Source organism: Micropterus dolomieu, linkage group LG17 (genome assembly GCF_021292245.1).
Source record: "Micropterus dolomieu isolate WLL.071019.BEF.003 ecotype Adirondacks linkage group LG17, ASM2129224v1, whole genome shotgun sequence".
Lineage (NCBI taxonomy): Eukaryota > Metazoa > Chordata > Actinopteri > Centrarchiformes > Centrarchidae > Micropterus > Micropterus dolomieu.
The window spans coordinates 6752948-6767521 of NC_060166.1; the positions used below are offsets into that span (position 1 = coordinate 6752948).

Here is a 14574-nt window from a genome sequence, read left to right on the forward strand (position 1 = left end):
TATCCATCCATCCATCGTCAACCGCTTATCTTGTGTACAGGGTCGCGGGGGGGCTGGAGCCAGTCCCAGCTTACATCGGGCGAAAGAAGGGGGCCACCCTGGACAGGTCGCCAGTCCATCGCAGGGCATGTCATTTATTTTATTAATGTATATACTGTAGAATGTTTTGGTGGGATGTTGAACTTTATATGAAAAGGAAAACTGGACAAATGTTTTAACTTCAGGAAAAAGACATTCTTATATGTTTTGAAAGAAACGAGAAGGAAGAAGACGTAATTTGTTTTGTACAGTTGGTATTAGTATTGGGGAAATTCCACATCCACAAGAAAAAATGGACAGACTCCAAACCACACTTTCTCCAAGAACTGCATCATTAAAGCACCACAATTAAAAACGTTAAGAACAAGAAGGCAATCAAAAGTAACTGTGTGTTTGACAAATGTCTTTTGGACAGATGATATATTACTTTGAATTATATTTTTATTTCTTTTATTTTATAATTTTTATTTAATTCCTCTCTCTTTCCTGGGGCACTGCGGAGCTGGAGGTAGAGCCAAATTTATTTTTATTTATTTCGCTATGTCCTTCCTTTGTTATTATTTATGTATTTTCTACAGTAGTTTCTGCAACTACTGTACTGTCAACCTCCAACAACATGTCGATGTCCACACACACTCCAGGGGACACACACCGGACCTGGTCATTTCAAACTCCGCCCCAATTAGCAACCTTCTGGTCTATGATCTGGGTGTGTCTGACCACAAGGCCATCTCAATGGAGCTACCAGTCCTTTCCTCACACACCAAAGACAAGCGTCCAATCTGTTATAGGGACCTAAAAAAGATCAGCCCGGACACCTTGACCATAGACCTCCAACATCTCTCCTCTGCTGATTTCTCCTCAGTCACTGAGTCGGTTGACTTCTACAACAAATCTCTGAGCAGTCTCCTACATCTCCACGCACTTGTCAAATCATGTTTGGCATTTTTGCTTTAAAAATATATATAATATTAGATTAGCCTTTATTGTCTTCCTGAGGAGAAATTTTGTCTTGGGCATTCGAGAAAACACAGTTGACGTAGCAGCACACATGTACAATATTACACACAGATCTACACTACTAAACAATTAGTTGATTATCAAAATAGTTCAATCTGTTGATGGATGAAGCAATTATTCAGCTAATTGTTTCAGCTGTCATTTTAAATCTCTTGTGCATCAGTTTGTTTATATCTCCCCAATTTCAGCCTGTCAGTTTGGTATTTTTGGAAAGTTCGTACACACAAACCGGGGGGTCGGCCAGTTCAGAAATTAATTAAGTCCTGAGAGTCTCCGACGCCTGTTTTTCCTCTGCAGTTGTACAACTTGAGAAATGAAGGATTTGGCTTCTCTCTCGCTGTTATGAAATACTGAGGGATTAAAGAATGTGAAATAGTGGAAACCAAAAATTGTGGCTGGCATCACTTGTCTATCCTTAGCTTCTCTGAGTGCAGCACTGTCACTGGCCAGAACAAGCTAATGAAATAACTTCATTAGGGGCCACATGAAGTGAGCAAAAGAGGCAGAACAGAGGTCCCTGGTTCTTTTTTAGGTTTTGAACAATGTTACATAACATCATCTGCACAGTGTTACTTCAGTTGGGAGTCTTCAATTCCTCTTACAGTATCTGAAATGATCTTATTCATGGTCTTGAAGACTACTACCAACTTGCTAGTATCTCCTACAGCTTTATGGTCCTGACCTGTACAGCGCTTGAATAGTTGAGCTACATTGAGATGTTGCTTTTAGCTTTGACTTTGTGCTTTAAATAACCCCCCTCCAGTCTGGATGCCGACTGGCTGTGTTTCCATGCCTCAAACGGTAAATCTTGGTGTAAAAAAGGTCAGGTCAAGACGAAAAGGGTCAGCGTCTCCCAGACACAGCCTGTTGAATTTACTCATCACAAGACCTTAAATCCAGGAGTTATGTGGAAGACCTCAGGGAAATGTTTGAGATCACTTCCAGTGTGAGACTGTGCCAGGCTGCACGCCTTTGCTGCACTTTGAGTTTCAAATCTGTGTGGGAATGCAGTGAGGCATTTAAAGGGATTGGCTGGTCTGAGGCCAGGATCATTCAGTACTGGTCAGGTCAGGCATGATGACAAGGTCACAACACATTAAACTTATTGACTGTTCTGTGGGACCTTAAAGTCAGGAGGTTAACCAACTGCTGTCAAGGTCATTGTGTCCTGACATACTTTTATGTAAAGTGGCGGTCATGCCACAAAGTTACATTCACTCGTATGCTTGGTCATGTAGTGACCACTCGCTGGGCTAGGAGGAGAACTGCTGTAGCTAGCGAGGTAACGGCCAACGCCATAGCTGGCCCAGCCAGGGTAGCACAAGTCAGTACCCCTGAGCTTCTCTCTAAGTTCTCTCTACTACTACTCCCCCTAACATTTTCTTCACCAACTGCACACTGGTCTGAATAATCGACTCCGCCCTGATTGTCCTGATTAATAGACAAAGACAAAATAAAAAACAAAATAAAATAAAAAAATGCTCAAAAATAACATTTTGAAATATTGCTGGAAATATTAGGATTATTATATGTATTTTTTTTGTACTAATGTATTAAATGTAATTCTTAACAACAATATCGTAATATGTTGCAATAATAACTGGCTCAAGCAAGAAGTTCTTATAATGATATGATTGAAGAAATTTACTATTATCACATTAAAGCATATTTTATTTACAATATAAATGTGCCCTTTTCAACATTAAATCAATTGTAACATAAAGGCTAATTGTCTTCATTTACACAGTCAACAAACGACAATCACACTATCACACTTTTACAAGATACTTTAATAAGTATGATTTGCTTGTCTCAGTATATGTGGCCGTCAGATGTAGGTATTGTTAACTAATAGCATGTTCACAGCAGCGTTCACAAATGCCAGCTGCCATTAGCAACGGCATTTTCAAACACCTGCTAGTGATATAAAACTTTATTAAAACATGGAACGGCAGGAAAAGCAGTTTTGTTTGTTTCAGTGATTATTTTTGGTCCAGCCAGTCAGATGGCTCTTTTCGTCCTTTCTCTTTCCTGGGGCACTGCGGAGCTGGAAGTGGGGCCAAATTTGACTGTGTGAAACTGAATGGTGCAACACAGCTAATGAGCTTTGGTAGCTTCCTGCATTTTGGACTGTCTGGCTCTTTGTCCCCTTAAAGGTCACTGCCCCTACGATGGCTTGGTATTGGTCAAATTTGTGAGTGAACAGATTTACTTCGCCCCTGCGAGCGAATCCACTGGATGTGGCAATTGTATTGAAATTAATTGAATGTTGCCGTTTTACATGCTGGTGTGACCAGGCCTCAAGAGGGGAGTATTTCAGTCCACCCAAATCCCAAAAATACAACACAGATACCGTAGTTTGAGTAACAGAGATGAGTGATGGCAGTTTTTAAACCTCTGTTATGTTTGTAAATTTCAGATGGCTGGATGTGAGCGTAGCCAACCTGACATGCACCAGGTACTGGGTGGTGTACCTGCAGGTCATCCAGGAGGCTGTGTGGCCGGGCGGAGCTCTGCCTATGGCCCCTCAATGTGAACGCAGCCGGCAGCAGAAGGACAGCACCAGGCAACAAGCCTTACACTGTCTGATGGGACTCCTACCAGGTACATAAACAAGCAGTGACAATGCTGAGCACAAAATGTTTGAATTAGAGCCCGACCAGTACATCGCATGACCAGTATTATTGGACAATTTTAGACTAATCATTTACACTCTGCGACTATGGCTCAGGGGGGAGAGCGGTCGTCTATTACTTGGTTCGATCCCGGGCTCCCCCGGTCCACATTTTGAAGTGTCTTGGGCAAGACACTGAACCCCAAATTGCTCCTGGTGGCGTAGCCATCGGTGTGTGAATGAGTTAAGTTCTGTTTCTCATGAGCAGCTGGAACCTTAGCCTCTGCTCGTCAGTGTGTGTGAATGGGGTGAATCTGATGTAGTATAAAGCGCTATGAGTGGTCGGACAAATACAAATACAGACCATTAACCATTTTGCATTACAAACTGTAGAATGTCCTGTTTTAGGATGTCTCTTGGTCACTATTCTTTAATAATGAAATGTAAGGGATCCTCATCACATGTTTTGTTTATGTTATGCGTCTACACTTTTGAGAGAGGGATAGACACACACAACAAACAGCTGGTTATACACTGTTACATAATTCTCCATGTCTTTGTGTCTCTAGATCTGGTCTCAGACATGTTGGGCTCAGAGAAGTACAAGCTCAGCTGGCAGACTGCACTGGACTCTTTTCAAGACCCCTACATTAACAGGTGAATATACACTATACATTCAATGGGCACTTTATTACAGTGGTTGCAGTTCAATGTATAGAAGACATGGACTATTTGCTTAGGGCACCAGTGCATGGGGGGGTACATGGAGAAGGGGAAAGCAATTTGTGGCCCCACATTTTAGCATGCTAACACACTAAACTAGGATTGTCAAAATGGTACCTGCTAATAAAAAAATGTTAGCATTGTCATTTTTAGAATGTTAGCATGCTGATGTTAGCATTTAGCTCAAAGCATCACTAAGCCTCAAGTAGAGCTAAAATAAAAATTTAATGACAATGTAGTGGTTCTGCATCCAGGATAGGTGCTCCTTCATAGTATATGCTGGAGTACAGTAATAACAACAATAATACTGATGTTGAAACAGTACCTGATGATCCTCTTGACTCTGCCTGCATGCTTTGTGTTGTGGGATGGAGCCACATGGTTTGCTGTTTGGAGGTTCTGGCTTTTGTTAACAAGCAGGTGTAGCTAATCAAGAGGCCAGGGAGTATACGTGCTGACTTGCACACAGAGTCACCTGAAATCGTACGGTGTGGACTAATTTCTTCACTAAACAACAGACAGTTGAGTAAACAACATCTGGAGAGGTCTAAAGAGGTTTACAGATGTAGGAACAAACCGTGGTTGGACTCAGTCAGCTCCCCTTCATGTGGCGTTTTGATTTGATATACAGAGGCCAGAGACAGACATCAAGATGCATGAATAAAGAAAATATTGAAACTCTTCACTTTTTCCAGGACTTTTTCATATTGGATTTGATTAAGGCTCTTATTGCATGGATACTGAATTTGGCCAGACAGACGGCTCCACAAGAAGTCTTACTGGTTTCAAATTTGTTCCATTTAATAATGATGGAGCCCATTGTACTCCTGGGAAATGTCAGTGGGTGAGCAATGCTGTGTTCTGTCTGAATCTGAGCTCGGATTCTGAGCTTGTCCGCTTTTCCCTAACAGCCCCTCTCTGCTTCCTCATTTGTTTATTGTTGTTTGTGTCTGTTGTAAATTTGCACGATGATTTCAGAGTACAGCTGTTTACCACAATACATTGAAGACATTGACGCTAACAAAAGTAAGATGCTATTATTTTTTTTAGAACTTCAAATAAGACTTGTAAGACTCCATGGGATTTCTATAGCTTGAGTTATAGAGCTCCAAGTCTAACCAAATGGGCCTCACATCAGCTATGTTATGAAAGCATATCTTTACTGAGTCTCTTTCACATCAACTCACTAAAGAAAAGTTTCTGACTGCTGGTCTTGTGTTCCTTTAGACACCTGGTCTACTGCGTATTGGATCTTCTGCTGGAGTTCCTGGTTCCTGAAATACCTGAGGAAGACTTCCAGAGGAGCCTCTTGCAGACCCTCTCCAAGAACCCAGAGAAGCTGCTGGCATGAGGAGAAAACCCACAGAAACGCCTGCAAACCCAGCTTTAATTTCCCATCAGCCTAAATGATCGGTTACCGCAGATGGATTGTGAAAAGCTGTGTGACAGCGAGGCTGCTCCTGTTCTACTAATGCTCTGCGTCCGGACTGTACGTGAATGTTTCTGGTGAGACTGAATCTTCTCTGTCCCCATTTTAAACTCCAGAGGTCACTGAGGCCTGTCTTTAATAATGTGTTGATGTGTTGACATGTAACACTCTTGAACACGGTGTCCTGTATACAGACACACACAATTACACAATCTACATTTGAAGCAGCTTTGATTACATGAGAGCACCTGGTTTGTGTTAGATCTCAGAACACGTCTGACGTGCCGTTCAGATCTAAACATGTGGCAAAGCCTCGTCTGATCTCCACATCCAGCCTCTTCCTGCTCGCTAAACTCTCCGGCTTTGAATAAACTCACTTCAGATGGTCTTCACACTCTGCCCTCATCCATTCTGGGTAGAAATCCCCCCCCCCCCCAACTTAAATCTCAAAATGCTCTATTGGGATTTAGCATCAGTGTTTTTATTCTCAGTTGACCCATTCCTCAACATCCCACTGGCTCTGAATAGAGCCACACATGTGATTCTGACAAAATGTGAGCTAGACTTCCTAAATCTGAGCCTTCCTGAGGGATTGCTTGTCTCTGGTAGTGATGTTTTTTAACCTGCATGTTCCCAGGTGCAGGCAAAATACATACTATAATGTAGTGTGGTGAAGAGTTGGCCATAAGTTATTTTACTGGCTTCACAGACGCGTCACAGTTCTTTTAACAGGTCCCTTGGAGAATTGTCTTTGCAGTTAATATCTAAATTCTATAAGAACTGGGCTCTACAAAAAAACAAAAAAAGATTTTTTGTAGGTTTCTGTAAGACAGAACTTAATTCTTACTTTCTTTGATAGTAGGCTAATTAACTAGCAGGCTTAAAGGGTTGGCCAGTTACATAGAAGCGTATTTTCTCACTTATTCTGGTATCTGGGATTATAGTGGTGTCTGGCCATGCTGATAGCTTTGGTTTTGTTTGTCCAGATATTGAGTTCTCGGTCTCTAAATGTCTGCCTCCACCCCAATGCAATGGAATTGGCACTACTTCTGTTGAAGAAATACAACAATGTAAATATAAACCAACATAATGGCAAGCACATTAAAACAACATGGACCTGCAGAGGCCAAGTTGTTAACTTTGATTCAGACTTGACACTAACTTTAACTCGATGCAGGCTCTGTTGGGTAGATCTGATCATGAGTCAGACAGATGCTGACGCATCTCGTCTAGCTATCAATCTAGTTACTAGTGTCTGCTCACTCGTTAAATATGTGTAGTATAATTATATTTTATTCAGGTGTAATAGCGTCTTCTGATGTTCCTCTGACTCTATTTTAGACAAGCTGCTGCTCCTCCACCAATATTTAGTAAAAACCCATTTGATCCCTTGTGTCATTCCTGTCAGATAAATTGTGGTGAGCCAGTGTATCTATTCAGTCCTGTTTCCCAGACCACCACCTTTGCTGTGGTAGGTTTTTGCACTTTGGGAATCTGCCTTAGCATAATGCCTTTATGGTGGTAACACAACAATCTGTGCTTCTTTTCCAGTTGGCTAAGTTTACTGAAAAGTATCCAAACTATGTTAGCTATTATAATTATTTCTTATCTCTATGACAGACACGTGTAACCATAATGTTTTGACACTTTTAAAATACTGCAGCTGGCCAGAGTGATGATGTAATCTAAATCAGAGTTTCTTAACTTCTTCTGGCAACATTTTAAGGTTCCAAAATGTTCAGACTTAAAGTCGTTATGTCAATTGTAAGTAAAAAAAAAAAAGTCAGATCTTAATGTTACTATCATTCCAGTGTTTTGCACTTGTATCCTGGTTTAGTGGTCTCATCCTTGTCCTAAAAGCCTTTTCATTTTGTTAACTTGTGTCTATTTATTAACCTATTTATTTACTTGATTTTTCTAAATGACAACTTTTTGGAGGAGTGAGATGGCAGTGCTGATGGCAGAGGAGTGTCCCCTCTAATGAAGTGCTTTTAACTGGATTTTGCCTTACAAGGTGACTTGATGACGTTTGGCCTGCACTGACCATACCTTAGTAGAACATAAGCACCCAGCTCCAGCTCTCTGCATCGACACTATTAACACGTCTTCTTTTTATTGTGTCAAATTGTGCTGAATGTTAGATACATTTTGATTACATACATGTTATCTCCGCTGTATAGTGCTGCAATTGTGACATAAAATATAGTCTCAGTGTGGAATTATAACAAGAGCATTTTCTATCTTTAACAAGATCCTTTTCATGTTTTATTGTTATATTTTTGTCACTACTTTATCACTTTATCTCATGTTACAAAACTTTCTTTTGTTATTACCTAAAATCAATGTATGTGATTAAAACAAGAAATGTTTCTTGTTATAATCTAAGAAGGTATATTATAAGAGAAGAAGCCTGTAGCCTACATCTGAAAGGGGGGAGGGCTGGAGTCGGGGGGGGGGGGGGGGGGGGGGGGGACGACAGTATGTGGTACTCCGATACTTTACTAAACTTGCAAAATACAAGGTTATGAGTAAGGTAAAATTGCAGCACCAATGTGATTTTGAATTTCTTACATCTGGATGTAAGCATAGATGCACAAAACATAAAATGGTATGTATTAATAACCAGAAAGTTAAATCATAAGAACTTAAAAAATATCTTAAAATATCTAAAAAGATTTTGTTCATGCAAGACATTTTTCTCTTTATAACAAAAACTGATTAACAGTGGCAGCAATATGCTGCTGAACTTATCTCCTTTAATTAGTAGTCGATGTTGGATGTTACATTGTTCATTAAGAAAATGCACTGTGATGTTTGTCTTTGGAATTTCACATATTTATGCCAAATGTTAATTTGAACAGTTTGCCATTTATGCCATTGTACATGTCCACTGTGGACTATAATCCTGTTCACCGTTGCACTCTTTTTCACCCTCACATCCTGTGTCTGGCGGTTCTCTACGCTGTCACTTGTGAACATGTGTGAGTTGTGTCATGCATGTTGAAGCAGTGAATCTGTCTCCGTTTGCTAGCACGGACTGTGTCACAGTCTTTTCAATTTGCTGGTTGTTTGTTGAGCGTATTTACAAAAACAATAAAGTTGCTAAACAAGATCCTGTAAATCTTCAACTCTTGTTCACACGCATTATTTCCTTGGCCTGAGGTGGGTGATACATTTTACAAGACGCTGGTGAGCTGCTCGGTTGTCTTTTATGAGATTTCACTTTAAATGTATCCCAGGCATGTTTGAACTGTCTGGAGGTTCAGAAGAATTGTACTCTTCAGGGTCATTTATGCATTCCATATTGTCATTTTTTCACCCCTTTGTATAGACGTATTATAGTCACTATGCTTCCTCAGCTCCTCTCTAATTTACCGTAGCCTTCAGACCCACGGTTCATGTCCAACAATAACAAAAAGTGTGTGGATTAAATACCCCATAACAAAGATCAGAACCATATCTTGGAACAGACAAAGGGGGAGTCGGGGATGTTGGAGGGCGGCTTTGCATTACTGAGAAATCCTCTTAGATTGGATTTACAGATAAAACTGTAAGCAACACTTGGATTAGTCAAGCGCTGAGGGGTACGGAAGAGTAAATGTGACATAACGGTTTAGGTTACATTTACATAGATCACTTTTTGACATTGTTGTTTAAGAAAAAGAATATTGAATAAACGGGATTTCTTCTGGTTAAATACTGAATAATAGTTCAGTCTGCTTCTGACCTCGATACAGTCACATTCAAGACTCAGTGTCTGGATCCTCAGTCCACGGCTAAGTTTCCTACAGTTTTAATTTCAGTGTCTTTATTCTTTCTAGGCTTAATTCATTTAGATTTGATTCTAAAACGTTTGATGTTCAGTATGATTCATTTTAATAGTTATTTTGTCTCCTTGACCTTGACTAAACTCTCCACTCAAGGTCAACTTGAACTTGTTTGTTCCAGAGCTTTCGACCATATCATGCAGTCTAATAGAATAGCGGCTTCAAACATCTCCAGTTCTTTTAAGCCATGTCCATATGCTGATGAAGACCTAATATGTCCAAAAACAAGTTGGTGGACTTTGAGTGGTTTTGACTGTTTTGTCACTGTTTCTTTACAGTGTAGTTTAGTACACTGTACAGTCTTTTTCATATTTTGACTGCAACTAAGTAACATTTTCAGTCTGTAAAATGTCAAAAAATAGTAAAAAGAAAAGGCCCCCAGTGACAAATGTCAAATGTTCTGTTCAAAACCCAAAGAGGTTTGATTTACAATCACATAAAACTAATGTTGATGATTAATCTTCTGTGGATTGACTTTTAAGTTGTTTTAACAATGGACTCACACCACCCCACCGCCCAAACACACACACACACACACAAAGTTTTTAAATCCATTAAGACCTGAAATCCAATACTGTTTAGATTTTATTGTCCCATGTGAACTGGGATTATATATGAGCAAGTATTGGCCAGTCCTCATGGTTTAGGGAACAAAGTGCCAGTAAAAGCCTCTGTGTGGGGGATGAGCCTCAGTTCCTGGAAGGCTATTCAGAGAGTTGTGTCTTACTGATCAGGGGTCTGTGAGTTGGGTGTGATCCACAGAGCAATAGTGACATCTCTTAGATGCACATCATTTTAAACACTCGAGGGAATTTATCATCCTCAACTATTGCTTTTTTTATCGTTAAGGAGGAAAATCCTCAAAAGCATCACATGACACTGAACTGAAATGCTGGCAGGCCACCTTTCAGCAGCAGCAGGGGGCCTCTGGGATCCATAACCCCCTTTAAATAAAAAAAATCTGTAATTCCCCCAAATAATACTTGACAATTAAATTAATAAAAGCAATGTGCAATGAAAATAAAATGTCATAATGAGATTCAGACTGTTTTAATAATGATTGTGGTTCAGGAGGCGCCTCATGTCATCATGGATGACAGACTGACATCAGGACTGTCTCCTCCTCCGTGTGCAGTCTGAAGACACTCACAGGGACAGAGCTTGAGGACAGCTCTGCATCATTTCAGGATCACTGGAAGAGTTACTCTGCATTTACTTTGCATGGTCCGCACTGACAGTGGCTTTGTGTTCCAGGACAGTGTCTGGGTAGAAGCCCGGGCTACCGCCGTCCCACCCACATGACCAGACCAGCTCACAGTGTCGCTGTAGCAACTGCCCTCACAGGGTGGTGGGCTTTTACCTGCTGCTGCTGCTGACATAGTCTAGAGAAAGCTACGGGTTGCTATGGTGACCCCAGCAAAAAAAAACATGTTGCATCCAAGTCTGCATTTAGTCCTGTGTTTATTGGTTTATAGATACGAGCTTTCTTATAGTTTGTTTCTTGAGGCCCAGAAACTGAAATAAGAAAAACAGCAAGAACTGCGACTAATGTTTATTTTCATTATTGATCATTAGATAGTGCCAGTTGCAGTGAGAGAGAGAGAGAGAGAGAGAGGAATGCAGAAAAAGGGGCCCCGGGTTGGAATCGAACCCAGGCCATTGCGATAAGTTCTCAGCCTTAATGGTGCACAGTCTACCAGGCGAGTCACTGGGGGTACCTCTACGGATTTCTTTTACTTAATAGGTGATTAATACTTTAAACTGTAAACTGTCATAAAGTAGTGAAAAATATGCGGCACATGTTCCCTGAGTGTAAGGTCATCTGTCTCAGTCATCTTCAAATTGCTCATTTTGTCAGCAGTCCTAGCCATCCATAAGAGATTTCTTTATTTTATTATAAAGAGTCATTTAACCCTTCAGTTCACTGGGAAACAAAAATCCCATAATATGGAGATACACGGTTTTCATTGGACATTGACAGAGATATATGCTTTGATGTTGCCTTGTTAGGAGGCCATGATTTTGTTATGTTGACTAGAGTTTACAGCAATGTCGATTAGTGTGGAATCTATTGACCTTAAAAATACAGTCATTTTTGCTCCATCTGCTAATGTGATACTATTGAAAGCTCCGCCAAAGCTGCCTAATGGACCTTGAGCCAAGTTTGTTTTGTCAACTGCTGTTTCTAAGTCTCAAAAATGAACTTCACACATTTTAGAACTACACATCCATGAGAACTGGACAAGTCCATCTGCTGATGTAGAGCGCATGATACTAAACGGACCTTGGGGAAAGACTGTTTTCTCAGTGGTCAGATCATTTTAAAACAAACAGGGTACTTAGCACCAAAAATGAGAAACAATCAAATTACCACTTTTAAAAGGACATTAACAGACAACACGCAGTGGTGCCACAGACCTCCATCTTGTTCTCCACCTCATCAGCTGTGTCTCTAACGTGGGGCTGCTGCTGCACCTGCATGACTGGCAGCTTGCACAACAGTCTTTTTTAGGCGTCAAATTAATTAAATGTTTTGTCTCCCAACTGCATCAGTCTGCAGCACGTGCTGATTTACATGGAACCCACATGTTCTTCGTCCTCGACGGATTACGCAATCTCCTCTCATCACCCCCCTCCACACACACACATTCTCCAGCAGTGTTTGACACGCTTTGGTCTCTGGTTGTTTTCTGGAGGCACAGTCCACCTTCGTTCGCTGTCTAACCCTTGTTTTCTTTTCTTTCTTGCGTAATAAAATGCAGACGCGTACACACAGGCCTGCAGCTCTGAGGACATACATGTTTGAGCTGATGCCCTTTAAAGGACAAAATTCTGCTCACACACAGAGAGGCTGCTTTTTGTGCTTTCTGCAGGGAAGCTATGAGCGTTTTTCTTCTTTTATCTAGCAAGGTAAGAAGCATATTTTAACAGAAACCTGCTTTTTCTTACAAGGGCATCTGTAAGACTGCTTGTGTGGTCCTGAAACATGTCTCCAAATATCAACTGTTCTGAAGTTGCAGGAGTTACAAAATGTAGCTGAAAACAGCCACCTCACTTGCAGCACCACACGCAGATATAGACTTTTATGGACCCATTAGGGCAATTAAATTAGGGAGACTACTGTCAAAAGCTCAGATCAGTGTCACTTTGCTGCACTACAGTGCCCTCTAGTGGGAATCCAAAGTGCTCAACATAAACTGAAGAAATGAACTAAGTCTACAGTAAAGCACAATAAAAGAAATGAAAATAGAATAAAATTTGATTAAAAATATCCCACTGGCAGATTAAAGGTGCACTGCATGTGAGTTATGACCTAGTTGTTGAGTTGTTGAGTCATTTTTTTATCCCTGCATTTCATCCATTAGTTATTTGGAGATGTGTGTCATGATTTAAATGATTATTATTATCAGACATACCCTATTAATTACTATTAATTTGTGTTCACATCTCTCACACAAAATATCCAACAAACTGTATGGCCTATTGATTCAGGGTGTTTTAGAGGATATTTGAATGTTCACCCCAAGATGGCAACATAACCAAACTGCTGATTTAGTAACCATTTTTAATAGACCACAGGGTGGCGCTACATGGCAAACTAACAGGGATCCACCTGTTAGCAGGGAGGGAGGCTGTGGAAGGAGGGATGAAGCTTACAGAGAGTAAGCCCAGGGTGCCCATAGAAACAGTGAGGACATTCAGGGATAAACATGAAGTAGTTTGCATGTTCTGCTAAAGAAATGTGTCAATTTAAATGTGAGGAGTCGAACCTTAAAGCTGTGGTGTGGTAGTAAATAAAGGAAATACATCGAGGAAACATGAGAAGAGAGGAGGAGAGCAACAACAGCTGGAGGGGGTTAACTCCCAGTCCAGCCAGTTGTTTGTTGGTAACCATCTCTCCACCTCGTTGTCGCAATGCAGCTAAACCGCTGAGCAGTCAAAACAACTTCCACAGCTGTATTTGGAACCAGAATCCTCCCCTGCCTAATTAATTTCCCCCGCCTATGTAATTGGCTCGCGCTGTATTTGTTATGGTTTCGCTGTGTGGAGCTGTGTGAGGCTGGGGAAATCAGCCTCCATTTGTCAAACCACACCAAACTTCTCTAAAAGGTGAAGTGAACAGAGCTGCTTGTGCTGGGTTCTGTCAGAAAGACTTTGGTGCAGACAGTGAGGTCATGAGGAAGAAAAAGCTGGGGAAACAAGGAGATCTTGGTAGTGAGCATCATTAGTTAAAACTACCAAAAATATGAATCAGCGTCTGTTACATTTGTAGAAAGAAATTCACCGCGCCCTATCCTCACGTTTCAGGGGCTTTTTTGCACTGACAAGAGTACAGTTCTGGTTCTTTTCTCCTGTTCTTTCATTGTCAGTAGTAATGTCTGAGATTGTCAGCCAACCATACCCGCTGTTTAAAGAAACAGTTCAATGTTTTCCCAAGAGTTAGATAAGAAAATTGATACCACTCTCATGTCTGTGGGTTGAATTTTAGTCAGAAGGCAATAACAAAAATACTGGAAGCGGGCATTCCTGTCTTCTAGAAAGCAACTTATTTGCAGCAGCAAATAAGCTTTGCGAAAAACGTATTGCCACGTGTTTTACATGTTGCACGGCGTTACACTGTAGGACTCAAAACTTGGCCTCCGGTATCCGTATGAGACCTGCGCTTTGTACCCTCACCACCCACCTCAACAACCTCCTTACAACATGCGCGCTGTACAAAAAGGTAGCACTTCCTTTATTCAAAAACATTTTTGGGCCGGCTTCAGACAAGCTTTTGTAAAATTTGAGCAGAGTGTGCTCATCACACGGGCCTATCTGCAGAGACAGAGGGACACACACTCATGTTATCTCTCTCTTTCTCTCTCTCTCACACACACACACACACACACACACACACACACACACACACACATATACACACA

General features: G+C 40.9%; 2 protein-coding genes across 2 annotated transcripts in view; both read left to right on the top strand.

The window, feature by feature from the left end:
* Positions 1 to 8269, top strand: part of snx19b (sorting nexin 19b) — a 52125-nt gene extending 43856 nt beyond the window's left edge. The window contains exons 13-14 of the mRNA XM_046074872.1: positions 4243 to 4330; positions 5624 to 8269. Of these exons, the coding sequence (XP_045930828.1) occupies positions 4243 to 4330; positions 5624 to 5747 (212 nt within the window). The 3' untranslated portion in view covers positions 5748 to 8269. The remainder of the gene's footprint in view (positions 1 to 4242; positions 4331 to 5623) is intronic.
* tpst1 (tyrosylprotein sulfotransferase 1) overlaps positions 1 to 14574 on the top strand; it is a gene marked incomplete at its 3' end in the record, with an annotated part of 837181 nt that overhangs the window by 727411 nt on the left and 95196 nt on the right.